A 16,005-nucleotide genomic window follows, 5' to 3' on the forward strand; every position below is an offset into this window, starting at 1 on the left:
AAATGTCTCAATTAACGCAAATGATCTCATACAGTATTACTGGGAAGTAATGAGACTTGTGACTTGTGAGAGGCACTCTAGATCGATCATATTTTTCCTTCTCTCAATTTTCCGTTGTTTAATTTTAAAATAAACAGATTCAAACAATGATTCATGTATGACAACTCTACTCGTTTTAGAATTGATGTCTTATAATTGTTGTAGTCAAATACTCCTTACTATTATAGAGTATAACATTAAGATCACAGAGTAAGGTGACTATAACGAGGTTAAATCGGTATTACAATCCTTTAAAAAAAACGTAGCAAGGAAGGGAATCTAAGTCGTCGAAGCAAATAAGGTTGGCTTGAATTAGCAATTGATAGACCATACTACCAGTTGTATGGTGTAGAATTCGAGCTTTGTTCTAAAGTTTTCGAGTTTTGTTTTAAAAAAATTGACCTATATTGTAAAGTTTTCGAACTCAACCACTTAAACATAAAAAAATAAATTTTAAAAACACACACATAAACTCAGATAAATGTATACTAATTATACAATGCTTATTATATATATAACTGGAGATATAATAATATTTGTGCTTGGATTAGTTGGTTAAAATACGAGTAACTCAAGGATTTCATGCTCAAACTCATCCTGGAGTGATTTGACATGAGATTGTGCTATGTTGGGTCAAAAAAGACTAAACTCTACCAGTAGGGGTAGCTAATCTGATACATGGGCTAAACATGGATGCAAGCTTCTCTGATATGAAAAAATAGGTTCTCTTACATTCACTCAGTTGTAATCAATTCTTTACGTTTGGTCTAAAGACTAGTGAATGAAGAGAAAGTACTTAAAACGAAAACGTACACGAAAAAGAGCTAAATAAGGGTAAAAAATTAATTAGTCTGTAAGGGTGAAGTCTAGTGGTTAAAACTTGGGTGAAATTTCCAGGAGACTCAAGTTCAAGCCTCTCCAAGAGCAAAATCTTGTAGAGCATTCTTGGTCTGAATCCGTGACTAATAGACTTCGAGCCTGTCACCCTCAGGTGGCTTACCTGGTATACGTAGACCTGACAAACAGGTTAATTTGGAAGAGTCATTTCGGATTTGCAAGAATTTGTGTCGAGTCTGGTCATTTCGAGTTCAGGGCGTTTTCGGGTGGGTAGTTATCAATTTGTTTGAGAATAGTGTGCAATAATTAACATTTTGATCGGGTTGGATAGATTCGGATCAATTCGGGTTTCAGGTCATATTCGGGTCTTCAATAGATACAAGCCGTGTTATTCGAGTCAGGTCATTTTTTGTCAAGTCTACTTAGAACGCCATTATCCGTATTAAAAAACGGGTCAATTTTGCTCCCAAAAGGACAACCATTTTGTTACTCCCCAAACATCCTACTTTTATATCATCTATCATACTTGATCCGTTTATAAATTTAAGTCGGACACGACAAAAGGAAAAAAAATAAAGGCCAAATAAACGGGGCCCACAGGTTAGCAAGAAATCCATGCAAAATGAGAGCCTGAACTAACTCCTATTAACCGTTTTTGGGGTCTTCAAAGAATGAGAGGTTTACTCTCCTGAGTAGGTGAGAGCGAAAGTGTAGTACTTCAAATAATAAGAAACAAAAAAAAAAAAGTTAAATGAAAAGTAAGTTAGTTTATGATTTCATTATACAAGTAAGCTCACACAATTTTTGTGACACTCTTTCTGTTGCCTTATTTGGTGGCAGATCTTTATTCTTTATCTTTTGTTTGGAGTGTTTTAGGCACCTAAATTTTTGATAAGAAGATTAGAAACCCATTTTTCTATCTCAATCAAGCAACAAATTCTCCAACAGTTGCAGTCGAGTTAAGCGAGAAACTCTAAAATTCAGGCAAGACCGTACTGAAATAAGAAGAGGGAAGACTTGAGGTACTGAGGTGAGGTTTTGATGTTCCGAGTCTCCTCTGTTAACACTAGGACGTCTTATACATAACTGGTTGAACAAGGAAATATCGAAATAATACCATTTGAGTCTATATAATTACGTACTGGATTTCAAGCAGACAAGCACAACAGATTGGATTTAGTATTTAGGCTAAAGAATGTGACATGCTCAAGAGTAAATGATGGGAGCATGACTAAATATACAGAGTAATTTTTAACCATCTATTCTACATATTCCAATCGGTAGCAGAAAGAATTCTGAAGTAGGACGAGAATTCTGAAGTGGGACGAGGAGCTAACCAGGTAGGAACTTTTGACTGGAATGGTATGTGTTCCAGAGGCCATGCTAATCACAGATACACGGCTTCGGATCCTTGATGATGTATCCAGCCCACCCTTAACAAAACGAAACAGATATAAAGTATAGAAATTCTGAATTCACCATGTTTATGTTCCTGTTCAGCCAAAGTGTCAAATGTATCAGGAATTAGGAGGAATAAGAAGCTAATATCTCAGGTCAATGACAAAACTGCCTACTATATAAACAAGCTCCAAATAGTAATACTAATGATGTGATTATGTTTACATTTCACAATGAGTAAGGATTTGCCGGGAGTGAGACAAAAGAATGAAATTGGACGGGTTTATTGGTTCCTGTAGTCTGAAGTTCTCATTAGGCATTAGGCAACGGTCTGTTTTCTCTAATTCAGCAGCAGATTATGTACCAGTAAATCAGCAAAGATCTAATAACAAAAGCTAAAACTTATGGAAATATTTATTGGTTCCTGTAGTCTGAAGTTCTCATTTCCATACAGTTTACATCAAAATGTTTTTCTTCTCTCTTGATTTGTAGAGTGGCTGACATTCTCAGAGGAATTACAATGCATTAAGCCAGAATCCATAGAGAATTCAATACTCAACTGAACATATTCGATTGGGGGAAAGGGAGGATTACCGGATTTCACGACACTGTATCCAGAAAAGGAACTTCAAGTCTCAAAAGCTTGCTGAACTGTAAAAATACACCATGAACGGAATAAGTACCCAAGTAACCAGATTCACTGAGATTGACTTTAATGCAAAAAAAAAATAGACCGATATGCATTTAGCTTTTAACACATGAGAATTATTTAAGCATGATCATCAGCTGTATTGCTAATGCTAGCATAACATTATTACGGAATTACCTAATGAATCTCCCATTTTGTTTGTCCAGGTTATGTAAATGTAAAATCATACAAGCTGAATGATTTGTAAGGTTTCCGAGCTACCAGCAGCTACGGCCTATGTTACTTAGACTCGGGTACGGATGCCAAATGTGAGTATACTCCAGACTCAACATGTCCCAAATTTTGAGATAAGGAAACCCTATCGTAAAATGAGAATGCGGGTACAGCCATAGAGGACATTTGTTATAAAACTGAATTAATTTTTTAATAACATAAATAATATTTACGAGTTTTTAAAATGAAATCATATAGGAGTATCATTCTCCGCCTCTACTGTTTCTATGAAGCCTCTCTGATTATCTATGCTATGAGAAGTATCAAACTAACACGTGTCAGATACAGATTTCATACCCACGTCCTAGGGAGTGCAGTATAAGACACATGTATGGCCCTAGAATGGGAGAATTGAAGTAAAATAAGCTAAGGATCCAAAGAAGTAGGCTCAATGAGAGGGGAAAACCTGCATAATTTTGAGCTCTAGTTCCTCCCACTCAGAGGAAGGGTTGCTTCCCTCAACAATTCCGGTCCCGGCATAAATAAAGGCACCAAGGCCCTGCAAAATGAATACAGTGATCAGAAATAGACGTTTGCATTTTGCACCGACGTGTAAATGTCTTCACCCATTCACCTAATGCATAAATACAATCAGAAATAGATGTGTTTCGAGCACCCCACTGGAACTCAATCACAGACTCAAAGGGGTATCACAAATTTCATTCTGGTAGTTGGCTTATACAACATTCAAGAAGTACCAGGAAGAGAAACATGACTAGTTCCACATCCACCTAAAACATTCATTGCTGTAAAGAGAACCAAGGGCGAAGCTTTTCACCTGGTTTACTAAGGCTGATCTAATCCCAACCGCAAACTCAGCTTCTTCACCTCCAAACCAGCCAATGGGCCCAGCATACATCCCTCGATCAAACTTCTCTGGAAAAAAAGTGTCACGGCTTCAGCACATTATAGCAAAAAAAGCCTGGTCAGAGTTAAAAAATAAAAAAGAAAAAAGAGTCTCCCAAGTTCATGCCATGATCAAACATTAGTGATAAGTTGTATATTTGATGATAAAGCAAGCAGAAGTTCAGAACTTTGATAACAACATGATTCCCAGCAACAATGCAATAACAATTATCAGCAGTCGTGAATCTCATGATTACAACAACAACAACAACATTACCCCAGTGCCTCAATGGCTCCCGCAAACGGGGTAAGGGGGGGTCGGATGTACGCAACCTTACCCTTGTGTTAGGAACACAAAGAGGCTGTTTCCGAATGACCCAAGATGAAAATTGCGTCGAGAACTGCATCGAAGGACCACTACTTCACAAGAGAAAGAAGCGCAGCCACTTTAGTGAGGAATAAATTAGTTAAACAAAAAAAAATCATAACCCTTACAAGAACAAGTGCATGTTACAGTATAAGTTTCTTTGAGAAATGTTGCAGTATAAGTGTCTGATGTACTCCGTATGTCATAGAAGTATAGAACTGCTCTTAGCAGCGCGCAAAAAGATAATATTATTTGATTTTAACAAAAGTTCAGCTACCTCAGCAAAGGAAAACTAAAATCTGCCTAACAGACAAGGTACATATCCAAGTGTCGGATTACTCCTGACTTAAAATTTTGGGACGCAGAGACCCTGTCCTAAATTCGGGTGCGGGGACACGCCTTCAAACCAGAAATACACTTCATTTGAAATATTCAAAAAAACTAGTATAACGGAAAGAAGTTTGACAAATAAGACATAAAATTCTTATATAATACTCCATACTAAATGTCTTATAAAACTCTATTCCTCTACTTTTGTGGTGCGAGCTTGATTAGTTCTGCTCTCTTAGGAAAAGTGTCGGACTAATAAGTGTGGGGTACAGACTACGGAATCCATACCAATATCCATGAAGATAGCCAACAACTGTAACATAAATTGTGCTCATCCGATCAAATTGAAATCTTTTTTATTGGTCCTTTATCTAAATAACTGAAAATGTGCCAATCCATTGATTCAGTGTAACCAATGAGTTCACAAATAATTCTTAAGCAAAGTGAAAGACATACCAATTTCTGCAATAAGGCAGCGTGCATCTTCAATAGGAAATCCACATACAGCTGGACTTGGATGCAGTGAAGACAAAATATCAAACTGAAAATTCCATTGAGCAGAGAGAGTTATTATTCAGTATAATTACAGTTAAATTATATAAGGCTTAACACAGAAAGGCACCCCAAATACATAAAAGTTTTCCCCTTGGACATTATGAATAAACCCCGTCAATTCACTGGATTCTTACCATTTGAATAAAATATTCCTCACATATATTCAACTAATGGTATGAACCCAGTGTATGAGAGGGAGTAATAAAGGAGAAAGTACAACTGCACAATGAAGGAAAATCATCTTAGGAAGAGTAAAATATAATAAAGCCCAGTGAACGTCCATGTGGGTGCTAGCCGCTAAGTGCTAACAAGAAAGCAATGCCTGAGAGAAAAGACTAAAAGAAAGGTAACCTTTAAAACCACTGTATGATATTCAATTTCCTCTAACCATCTTGGCAGCCAAAGAATCAATCATTCAGTCAAGTGTTCTAACCTCAAACACTGTGCTGAACTTTGAAATAATCAAATTGCAGGCTTGCATCATATAGCAGTTCATTAAAATTTGAAGGCAACTCACATCCAAAAGGATACATGAGAGGTGTATATGAAAAAGTAATTCTAAAATATATTCATACAGAAGCCACTTCACTGACTGCATGACAGCCTTATTTGGTGGATGCCGTAACGGCTCAAATCAAGCTGCAACGGAAATTTGAGAGCCAGTGAAAATAGAAAGGTTTCAGCTTCCAGGAAATATTTATGAGTCATGACCATATGTCAAACACTATAACGGTACCACTTCAAAGAATGATCAGTATATATTTTTTCTCAATCAAGTTCAAGAGGAGATATCATTTTTAGAGCATATTTACAAAATATTACAGATTTTTCAAAAGTTATGGTCATAGGAAATTACGAATAGCTAATAACTAATCCTTAAGGAACAGGTGCAACTCCGGTATTTAAGAACAGATTCCTACTTAGCAATTTCCTATACGCTATTATAAACTAAAGAAGACTTTGACATTGCTTAGCGAAGCTCACCACTTGCTCACATTTGCATGCTAGGAAACCTGTTGCACAGAATTCTACTAAACATGTGATATCCATGTTCAACATCTGAAACTGCGACTCAAACTGTATTTTCCAAACCTCCCCAACCACCCCTAAAAATGCTCAGACATCTTAAGTTCTCAAGCCTAGGATTCCGTTAGAAGAACTGCCAAGTAAGCTATTCGCCCTCTCAATGCATTATTGGTTCAGAATTCAAGTAATTGGAACCCTAATCCATACTTTTGCACTCGGAATAATTAGCAGAGAGAAAATTGAATTTCACAACCCAACCACGAATGGAATTCAGTATGACCTTGACTCAATCACCTTGACTGCTCATCACCTTGACTCTGACTGCTCATCACCTTGACTCAATCCTGGGTTTACTGGTGCAATCCTGAGTTTACTAGCGCAATCCCATATATCCTCACCTCGTATGGGCATTCCCCTTTTGTCTCAACAACAAACAGCCTTATAGGTCCGAAGTCCATTTCTTGACTGAATGGTTACTAGTAAGGTATGATGTGTTCAATCATAGACGAACAACAATAAGCTACACTTATCACAAGAAGTTTAGGGAAATCCAATAGTCTGGAGGAGCATACTTGATACGAATGAAAAGAGTTTATTCATATAACAAAAAACATTCCTGTTTAAGCTAAGGAATTGGCATATGAATACCTCATCATCTTCACTTTTCAACTGGCCTTTCAGATGGGCGTACAAATGTTGCACTCGTGGAAGCTTCCGAATTGCTTTCTGAGGATCCACTACCACTGAATTACATACAGCCTGGAAAAAAAACAAGGATGAACGTGTAAAATATGAAGACTAGACAACATTGTTACGGTACCCCTCTACCTATTAAATTGAAATTACATAGAATCATGAGATGTGATTGCAATGATATATTCAATATGCAGCAGTAGAAGTTTCTGTTGGCGTTTGGCTTTTCTCAACAAATACAATGGTGTTTCAACTTTCAACAATAAAAAAAAATTTACGTGCCTCAAGTTTCTTTCTTATGCAATCCCTTACTATTACAAACTCCAAATCGTCTTTGGGGCTGCCAACCAAATTCAAGAAAAGCTTAAATGTTAGTAAGCTAAATTAAGGGTAAAGAAAGTTGAACTGAGTGATTCAGAATAAATATAAAAATTAAGAAGTCCTATAATCATTTGAAATATGCAATCTATAACAGACTCAAGGACAAAAACCTTGAGAGCAGATCAACTTCAGTTCTATGATCCAGAGCCCTTGATCCACATCTGGCCCTGGTTCCAGCCAAAGCTTCGCTACAAATGTTAAGCTTCCTTCTGTGAAACAGCTGCTCTGGCTATTTGAAAATTTGTCAAGATTACAGCATGAGTCAAAAACTGTCTCTGGGTGAAAGACGATGCAGACGCAAACCAACTAAGAAGGAAACAGATTTTTCGTTCAAAACTGGATAGGTATGAAACAAAAATATCGGTGGAGATTGTAAGGTTCTGAAATCCGAAAAAAGAGAATTAACTTTCAAATATCACTTTTACAACCCAGGTCCCGTGAATTTGAGAATTATGGTGTTGCCTTATTTGTATTACAATAACATACTATGTACAGCAAGAAAAAACTATAGGAGAAGATGCAAATAAGCACAATGTTTGAGGAGCAACTTACACCTACTCAGTGAGTAGAGCAGTTTCCTTCCAGGCCTCTACCAGGCAGTTAAAAATTGATCATATCAGAAAAAGGCCATGACGTCTGTTTACTCGTCATCTAAGTGCACAAGATTGAATTAAATTAGGGATACACCCAACTCAAAATAGGTAGGAGTAAGACCATATACAGCGAACCAAGTGTTGTGTCAGCCATATCTAGAAAGTGAACAGTAAAGCAATATCGCATGATTTTGTCATTTTTCTCAGTGGTTACTTACATCTAGAGAATAAATATGTTAAGGAGAAAAGAAAGAAGCATGCATACAGTGTTCCCTATGAAAGCTGCCGCATCAGGCGGCTGAAGCAAGAACTGGTAAGCATTATCACCCTCCACCTACAACAAATTAATCAAGGTTATAAGGAAATCAAAAGGTACATTATGAATTTTTTTCAATATCTCACACATAAATCCAAAACAAAGGTAGAATACCTGTAAACAAGCTAACCATGCTAGTGGGTCAATATCGCAAGTTGTAAATATTCTGCTACTACGGGCAAGTACCACCTACAATACAGAAAAATTATAAATAACTACACAAAATACCAAATGTTCCGTCAATGAAGAAATCAAAATTGACGGCAGTACACATGGCCCTCCTTAAGACCTTAACTAGATACCTTGGTGAGGGCTGAGCTACTGCTTCTGATGATCTGCAATGCTCTTTTAACAGCACCATCCCAATGCTTCTCATCAGGGATATTAAGTATATTTCCCCGAATTGATGTTTTAGGAACTTGTTCGTCCGCTGAAGAGATGACAAAAGATACCTGCGAAATCAAAGTCAAATGACTCAAATATACCTAAGATATGCTAAGAATTTAGTAGCTATGTATGCAACAATCACAAAGTGATGGCTACCTGCTCCAAGGTAGACTGAAGAGAATCAATCGCTACTAGCAACGGCTGCGATAGGGCATCATCCCAGGCAATATTGGCAGCCAGCAAAGACTTTCCTTGGAGCTCATCAAACTCGACCTGTAATTCCATGTCTAAAAATGGGTAAATCATATACTCCCTCCATTCCAATCATTTCTATACATTTGTGGAATACATGTGAGAGAAAAAAGTGGTCCACCTGCGGAACCACGAAGTAAAAGGAACCAAAAGGTTCCCATTCTGGCGATATATCAGCTTTTGCATCAAAACGGATTGCCCCATATGCACGAATCAAAGGACAACTCCGGGACAAAAACCTTCAAACCAAATGTACAAAGATATTAATAAAGCTTCCATATCTCACTAAACACGCCGCAATCCAAAATTGGAATTGACAAGTATACGAGTATAATTCATAGAAGCATATCTCAGTAATCAAACTTATGGAGTACTAGTCAATTGTTTAACTTTCTATTTTGGGATGTTTTTTTATGAACAGTTTGACATTCATCACTCAATTTGGTCCACTTATCATCAAATAATTGGTCATCTCCTCTTTTCTTGGTCTTTGTGTCAAAACCAAAAGTAAACAAATGATCAGGACGGAGGGAGTGCTTCATAAACAGTGCACTAATTATGGCATGTTTGGAAACCTTAGAATTTGGAATTGCAATTCAGCTCAATTCCTTTGCAATTTCAACCTAGTTAAAATTCGGGGCTCTCGAATTTCTGCCTCATAGTAATCATTTCAATTTTATCCCTATTTGATGAGTGGGGCGACCGCTCCTACTATCCCCTGATAGATGAACCATCTCAACCAAAACCTTAGTATCAGAGCCAGTGTGACCGAAGGTCATGGGTTCAAATCCTGGCAACCTCAAAACTCCTCAAAAACTCGAAGTGGAAACCCAGCACACGGTACGGGGGAGCCGGTGCACAACTAACCACTCTTCAAGCCCAACGGGCATTTGAGTGAGGGAGCGTAATAGGATTATTTATAATAGTTGGGCCTCAACCATCACCTTAAGGTTTTGGTTGAGTCCCCTAGTTCCAAACATCTGAAACTAATTAAAACAGAAAAATAGGTAATAAAATTAAGTAATTAGGCTAATGGTGTGAAAATAATAGGCCGTACCTTTTGATGGAACGCCAGTCGTTGAAGGAGAAAGGGCGAAAATGGCGGAAATAGACGGCGGCGCCGATACCGGCGACGCTAATCAAATCAGGCGTGGTAGGAGAGCCGTTGATATTACCGTTAGTGTAGTCAATAAAGAAATCAGGGCCGTTGGAAGTACGCCTTCCGGAGAAGAAAAAGCGCGGGAGTTTCTGTTGGTGTGGACCAGGTTGCGCTTGTAGCCATTCTATTGCTTCTATTTCTTGCTCTATTGGTACCTTCCATTATTCCCCAAAATAGTCACTCCACTACTTACTTGCCTTTGTGTTTCACATAATCTTATTTACGACAAAAATATTCATCTTGAATTTAAAATGGATAAAATTAAATAGGTGTGAGAAAAATAGAAAAAAAAAGGATATTCTACGGTGTACCCCTGAGTTTTTGAGTTTTCTAAGTTGTACCCTTGCTTTTTTGAAATTCTATGTTATACTCCTAAACTCTATATTATAGTCTATAACATGACCTTATTAATTGTCTTTGTTAACGTAATTCGTTAGTTTGATCGATTATTTCACTCATCAATGCATCGATCACTCCTTAACACGTCCGCGTACTTATTAGCTCATCCAATTATCCACTAACTGCTTAATAATCAACTAACATTTCCAAAAATGCACAAAACTTTGATTTCGTTTTTTTTCTTCTTTAAATAGGTATTAAAGGTAATTTGTAATTGGTTAAAGTTAGTTTGTGATTATTATCATAAAAGAAGATGATATGATGTGTTAATCAATGAGATTTGAGGTTAAAGAACGATTGTTTGAGAGACAACGAGTGAAGAGAGAGTTTAAAGAAGTCATTATACGGATGAAGTAAAGAATTCAGGGGTACACCGTGGAATATAAAAAAAACAGGGGTACAACATGGAAAACGCAAAAATTCAAGGGTACACCATAGAATTTCCCAAAAAAAAATTGTTAATCTACAAATCTGTCTTAAAAGCAACCAACTATATATGCTTTTAGTTTGGCAGTTTGTCCTTTTGTACTACGCATTTTTTACAAAATAATCCAACTTTTCTTAAATATTTCAAAAATAGTAATTCTATATTTACCGCGACTTTTTCCTCAAAGTAGCGAATTTCGCTTAGTTATAACTTATAAGAGTACATCAAATAATTCTATTTAATATTTCAAAATGGATTTATTTCTTTGTTATTCAGTTCATGTAATGATAGATACGGAGTATAATATAATTGTAAGCAAAGACTACTTTAAGTAGCATGTCCCTTGATTAATCGACAGAGAGTAGAAATTGTGAAGTTTGAATTTCTTGGAATGGATTATAAATGAATGAGCCAAAAAGGCAAAAAGAGTGTTAAACTGAGTAAATAATTCGTCACTCTTTTACTTTTTCACTTTTCATAAAATTAGAAAGATGAAAACATGCGGGTTTATCAATTTACATGCCCCCATTAGTTCATCGTTTAATACTTCCTCAAGAGCTCATTGAGCAAGCTAAGGTATTTCCCAAATGCAAAAAAGATTGATGCTCACATATATTATCATTTGCAAGAGCAAATTTGTTCCATACAATAAAGAGACAATTTGAGGATAAGGAAAAGGATAATATTCCACGTGTAGCATTTCCACACCTCTCTACCAAGCTTAATGCTCGTTTTTGCCCATAACATTATATTATTATTGTGCATCATCGCTCAGATAAAATTGGTGTGTGACAAAGTTACTTATCACGTCTAACATCTTAACCCGTGACGGGGCTCGAACTGGAAAACTAAAAAAGAATGTTATCGGATAACAAGACGAACTTGGTAATAGACCAACACCAACTCGATGAGAAATGTATTTTGGTAGAGAAAAGTTACCTCAATACGAATAATACCGGATGAGAACGGCGGAGGGTTAGATTTCAGGTTCGAAATGGCAGAGTAAAGGGAGTCGGAAGCAAGCGCCGGAGACAGAACAGGAAGAAGTGATCGAGTTTCGATGGTTTGAACTGGGGTATTGGGGTCACCTTGGCAGCCATTCATGGACAATGAGCTTGAATGGTAGCCATTTGGTTCATGCAAAGCACGTAAAAGAAAGGCTCGGTTAGAGTATGGTTTAGCATGAGTTGTGGTAACCGATGGCTCAATGTCAATGAACCGTGTTTTTGTCGAAAATGCAGGGGAAGCAAACATTGTGGTGAGACAAGAAAATGGGAAGATTAACAATGTTTGGGCTATTAGGGGTGAGCCAGTTGCTTTTGCACTTCTATAAGATTATGGGCAAATTGTCGCTCGTATATGTATTGGTTGATTGGTTGTAAGTGGGACACCCAGGATTTGTCATCTCCCATCTCTTACCCTTAAAAATCATGTACTTTCTCAAAAATCATGGAATTACAAGAAAACATTCGACATCAGCAACGAAAAGTATATTCTCAATATATACAGCATACTCCATTACTCTGAGTCTCCGTCCTTACTATAATACCGAGTATTTGTATATAAACACGTCAGAGATACTGAAAACTGAAGGAGGCAAGGGGAATGAAAATAGAAATGGTCATAGTTATATTTCTGGTTTTCTGAATAGGTGTTATCAAAATTTGACAGGCAAATGACACGCGTTTTCAATAGAACGTTTACCAAAAAGACCACAATGAGGATTTCCATGGAAAAATTACAATATAACATAATGAAACAGTGTAGAGTACAGACTATAGAGCCATTGGCAAGTCAAATCTTGTTGCAATCGACAATGAAATTTGTTTATAGTTCTTTGAGGTTCGCTACCCACCCCCACGCCACAACACTATTGACTATTCCACGAACTGCCAAAATAATGTGGATACTTTGGACCCTGACATGTCAATAAGGAACCAAACATTGTTTCATTGTCGTCAAGGTGTGTGGATTGATAAGCATCACTTACTGCCGTGGTTTTGCATTTTTTTCTTGGCCTCATCAAGTTGTCCTGCATATGCATATATTTCAGGAAATTTAAACCAAGACAGCGAGAGGATACACTAAAAGCCGTAGAATGCTATTATGATGACTAAAAGAAGACAAGGCTTCTTAGGAAAGTTTGCTTACGCTTCTCAGAAGTGGTTGCTAGTTCGGTACTTGTACGGAAAAATATGTTACCCTTCTTCACATAGACAGACTGAGGAAAAAGAATGATATTAGTAATGGTCCCAATGGATGATCAACACTGAATTAAAAAGCAGGTACACTTGCTGAATTTATATGAAATCCGAAGGTCCAAAACCACATTTCTCAGAAATAGTGAATTAGCCTGAGTCGTTTTCTGGTTAGCAGTTAACATATTGGAATGATGGTATTTGGGAGATGTAAGTTTAACTCGTATAAAAGAGACCCTTGTCTCTTCTTGTATCTAAAGACCAATATTGAAGCTAATTACGAAGAATATCCAAACTGCCATACATCGTGAGAATGTCTGTAATTTGTGCATGATTAGTTGGATAATTATTTCAAATATTTTTGAATGCTAAACCAGCTACAGTATACTTTCCAATCACATTGATAAGTTTAGAAAACACAGATTGAACCTTCTTCTCTACTCCGATATTATTCTTGCATAGGGCACTTCTGTCTCTACGAGAACAGAGAATCAATTATTTGAACCATTCACCAACGATTGGCTTGCTCTGCTTAAAAACAGTATACTCCTACTAATTTCAACTGGTGATTAGCTTAATAACATATTATCACAGATGCAACTATCATAAGATCCTCCGTAGATTAGCCTGCCATACTATATCACATATGCCAAGCTGAAGCCTGCATATTTTAACAGAAAATGTAGAGAACTCTAGTGACCACCTCTTCCTGTGTTTGCTCTCAAACTACATTATAGCATATTTTTTTCACTTTCCGCGAGTTAATCAGTTAAGGACCTCACGGCAAAGCTAACTTGTTACGAATATAAATGACAATGAGATACCTAAAATCAACGTTTCATTTCCAAAGCCACCAATGCTTTCTTGGTAAAATTAGATAGCTAAACAAAAATCACACAAAATATATCACCAGATTCATATCTGAAAATATGAAATCCACTATCTCCGTACTCAGTGTAGCCAGAAAAAAAATCAACAATCAGTAACCGGACCATCAATAAACCAAAGAGCATTCTTATGACAAAAAAAGGTAATGGATTTTAAGAGAGAAAGTTCGTCGAACATTCAACTTAACGCTTAAAATTTACCAAAAACCCGAAAAAACTTGCCCCCAACACCGAATGTAACAACCATCTAACTCATTTTTCTCATTCATATGACATAAAAAGGTAGTGATCAATGATCAAAGTTACGACGCGATTTTAAGCCCAAAAAAACACAAAGGAATCTCAATAAACCATCTAGTTCTAATGTTTGCTTCAAGTAGTGCCTTCAAGTCTTCAACTATAAAGAATTATATCAAAATGACTAAAAAAAAAAAGTAACCCTAATTCCAATCCTTCGAAGCCGGGGTATATTTGGTTGTCAACAATTAGGGTTTCAATGAAACTAAATTAAAACAAAATCAGCATAATTAACAACGAAAAAAAGGTGAAATAGGGAAAGAACCGTACACGAGAGGAAGCAAGATTGTTGAGTTCTTCAATGGCGACCTCGTGTTGTCGTATCTATACAGTATATGAAATTTTTCGCAAGTTAGATAATAAAATTGGAAATTAGGAATAAATGACATTATTAAGAAGCTAAAATAGGCCAAAATAAAGAACAGAGATTGAGTACCTCTCTCTTGAGGTCACTAATGGCGTCTAAACTAGCAGCGGAGGAATGAACTTGGGAAGACGATGATGATACTGCCGCCATAGCTACGCTCCTGCTTCCTTATTTGATTTCAGTGTGTTTTTATACTTTCGGGTTTCGCCCATTGGATGCAACCGGGTCTATGCTTGTGTGGAGTTTTGAATAGAGTTGATAAATGGGTTATTTGGATCGAGTTAAGTTGGATAAGTTTTTTTTTTTTTTTGGTTTTTCACATTGCGGGACTAATCCAAACAAAAATTACAACAAACAAAAGTAATTCACTGGAATCTTAACTCCCATAATTCCCATAAATGTAAAAAATATGTTTAGTTGTCTTGTGAGAGTTTGTTTTTCCTAGAAATTAAACTCTCATATAGTGTTTGGTTGAACCATGTCAATTCACCTGAATTTAACTTTTTTACCAATATGCCCCTCCATGATATGACTAACACCTTATTTGGCCAACCTATAATATACTCCTTGCTATTCTTAATAACCCTCCCTTTTCATGGAGGGCACGGGAATTAAGGGAGGGGAGTATTATATGGTAAAGTATTGTAGTGGGGTAGGAGATTGGAGAGAGGGGAGAGGGGAGATATTGTGTGATTAAAATAAGTATTGTTGTGGGGTTAGGTGATTAAAATAAGTATTATTGTGGGGTAATGTAATTAAAATAAGATAAATTATGAGTATTGTGGGTACTGTTGTGGAGTGGGGTGATTAAAATGAGTATAAAAGTTTGCCAAATAAGGAAATAGGGAGAGTATTGTGAATAGACGAAAAAGGAAATATGGAGAGTTATTTAGAATAAGAGGGAGTAACATTTTAACTCTATTTAAGGATTAAATAAAAGTAACGACAATTTCACACCAAAATCAACATTAACTCCAATTCATCTAAAGTTTCGTTGTCGAAAAAAAATAGAAAAACAAATTATCTAACTACACCGCATATGCGATCATAAGCTACAACTTTGTCCAATTTCGAACTTGAACATAATTCAAATGGCAATTATTATAATTTAACTAATTCACCCGCTAGAAGTGCTTCCAAACAAGTTAGAACTAATTAGCCCGCTCCGGAATCAACAAGCCATGCACATATGCACTTCTATAATCATCCGGAAGGCTGAAAAAAAAAATCATAATGGCTGCCTTTTACTACGTACTGATTATAGCAATTCAATTTGTTTTAATGGATTTCAAGTGGAGTAACTTTTGTGTGAGATGGTCTCACACTATA

The 16,005-nt window shown here is 36.6% G+C and overlaps 2 protein-coding genes across 3 annotated transcripts; both read right to left on the reverse strand.

Moving 5' to 3' along the window:
• Positions 1-1,979: 1,979 nt before the first annotated feature.
• LOC141605278 (isochorismate synthase 2, chloroplastic-like) lies at positions 1,980-12,297 on the reverse strand. 2 transcript variants are annotated; one of them, XR_012526313.1, is made up of 15 exons: positions 11,867-12,297; positions 10,000-10,256; positions 9,064-9,181; positions 8,847-8,963; positions 8,606-8,755; positions 8,418-8,492; positions 8,253-8,321; positions 7,505-7,623; positions 7,296-7,353; positions 6,653-7,079; positions 5,196-5,280; positions 3,975-4,072; positions 3,603-3,695; positions 2,869-2,925; positions 1,980-2,368 (listed from the first exon to the last, which is right to left on the reverse strand). XR_012526313.1 is itself a non-coding variant. In XM_074423976.1 (15 exons), exons 1-14 carry the CDS (start codon positions 12,179-12,181, stop codon positions 2,875-2,877), a joined length of 1,716 nt encoding a protein of 571 aa, XP_074280077.1. In that variant the 5' UTR covers positions 12,182-12,297; the 3' UTR covers positions 1,980-2,368; positions 2,869-2,874. The 2 variants fall into 2 exon arrangements, 1 of the variants encoding a protein (XP_074280077.1); XM_074423976.1 differs by having other exon boundaries at positions 6,969-7,079.
• A 293-nt stretch (positions 12,298-12,590) lies between these two features.
• Positions 12,591-15,037, reverse strand: LOC141605279 (uncharacterized). Its single transcript, XM_074423977.1, has 4 exons — positions 14,746-15,037; positions 14,580-14,633; positions 13,079-13,148; positions 12,591-12,959 (listed from the first exon to the last, which is right to left on the reverse strand). The coding sequence occupies exons 1-4, from the start codon at positions 14,824-14,826 to the stop codon at positions 12,910-12,912; spliced, it is 255 nt and encodes an 84-aa protein (XP_074280078.1). The 5' UTR covers positions 14,827-15,037; the 3' UTR covers positions 12,591-12,909.
• Positions 15,038-16,005: the final 968 nt, after the last annotated feature.

Source organism: Silene latifolia, chromosome 10, assembly GCF_048544455.1.
Source record: "Silene latifolia isolate original U9 population chromosome 10, ASM4854445v1, whole genome shotgun sequence".
Taxonomy (NCBI): Eukaryota; Viridiplantae; Streptophyta; class Magnoliopsida; order Caryophyllales; family Caryophyllaceae; genus Silene; species Silene latifolia.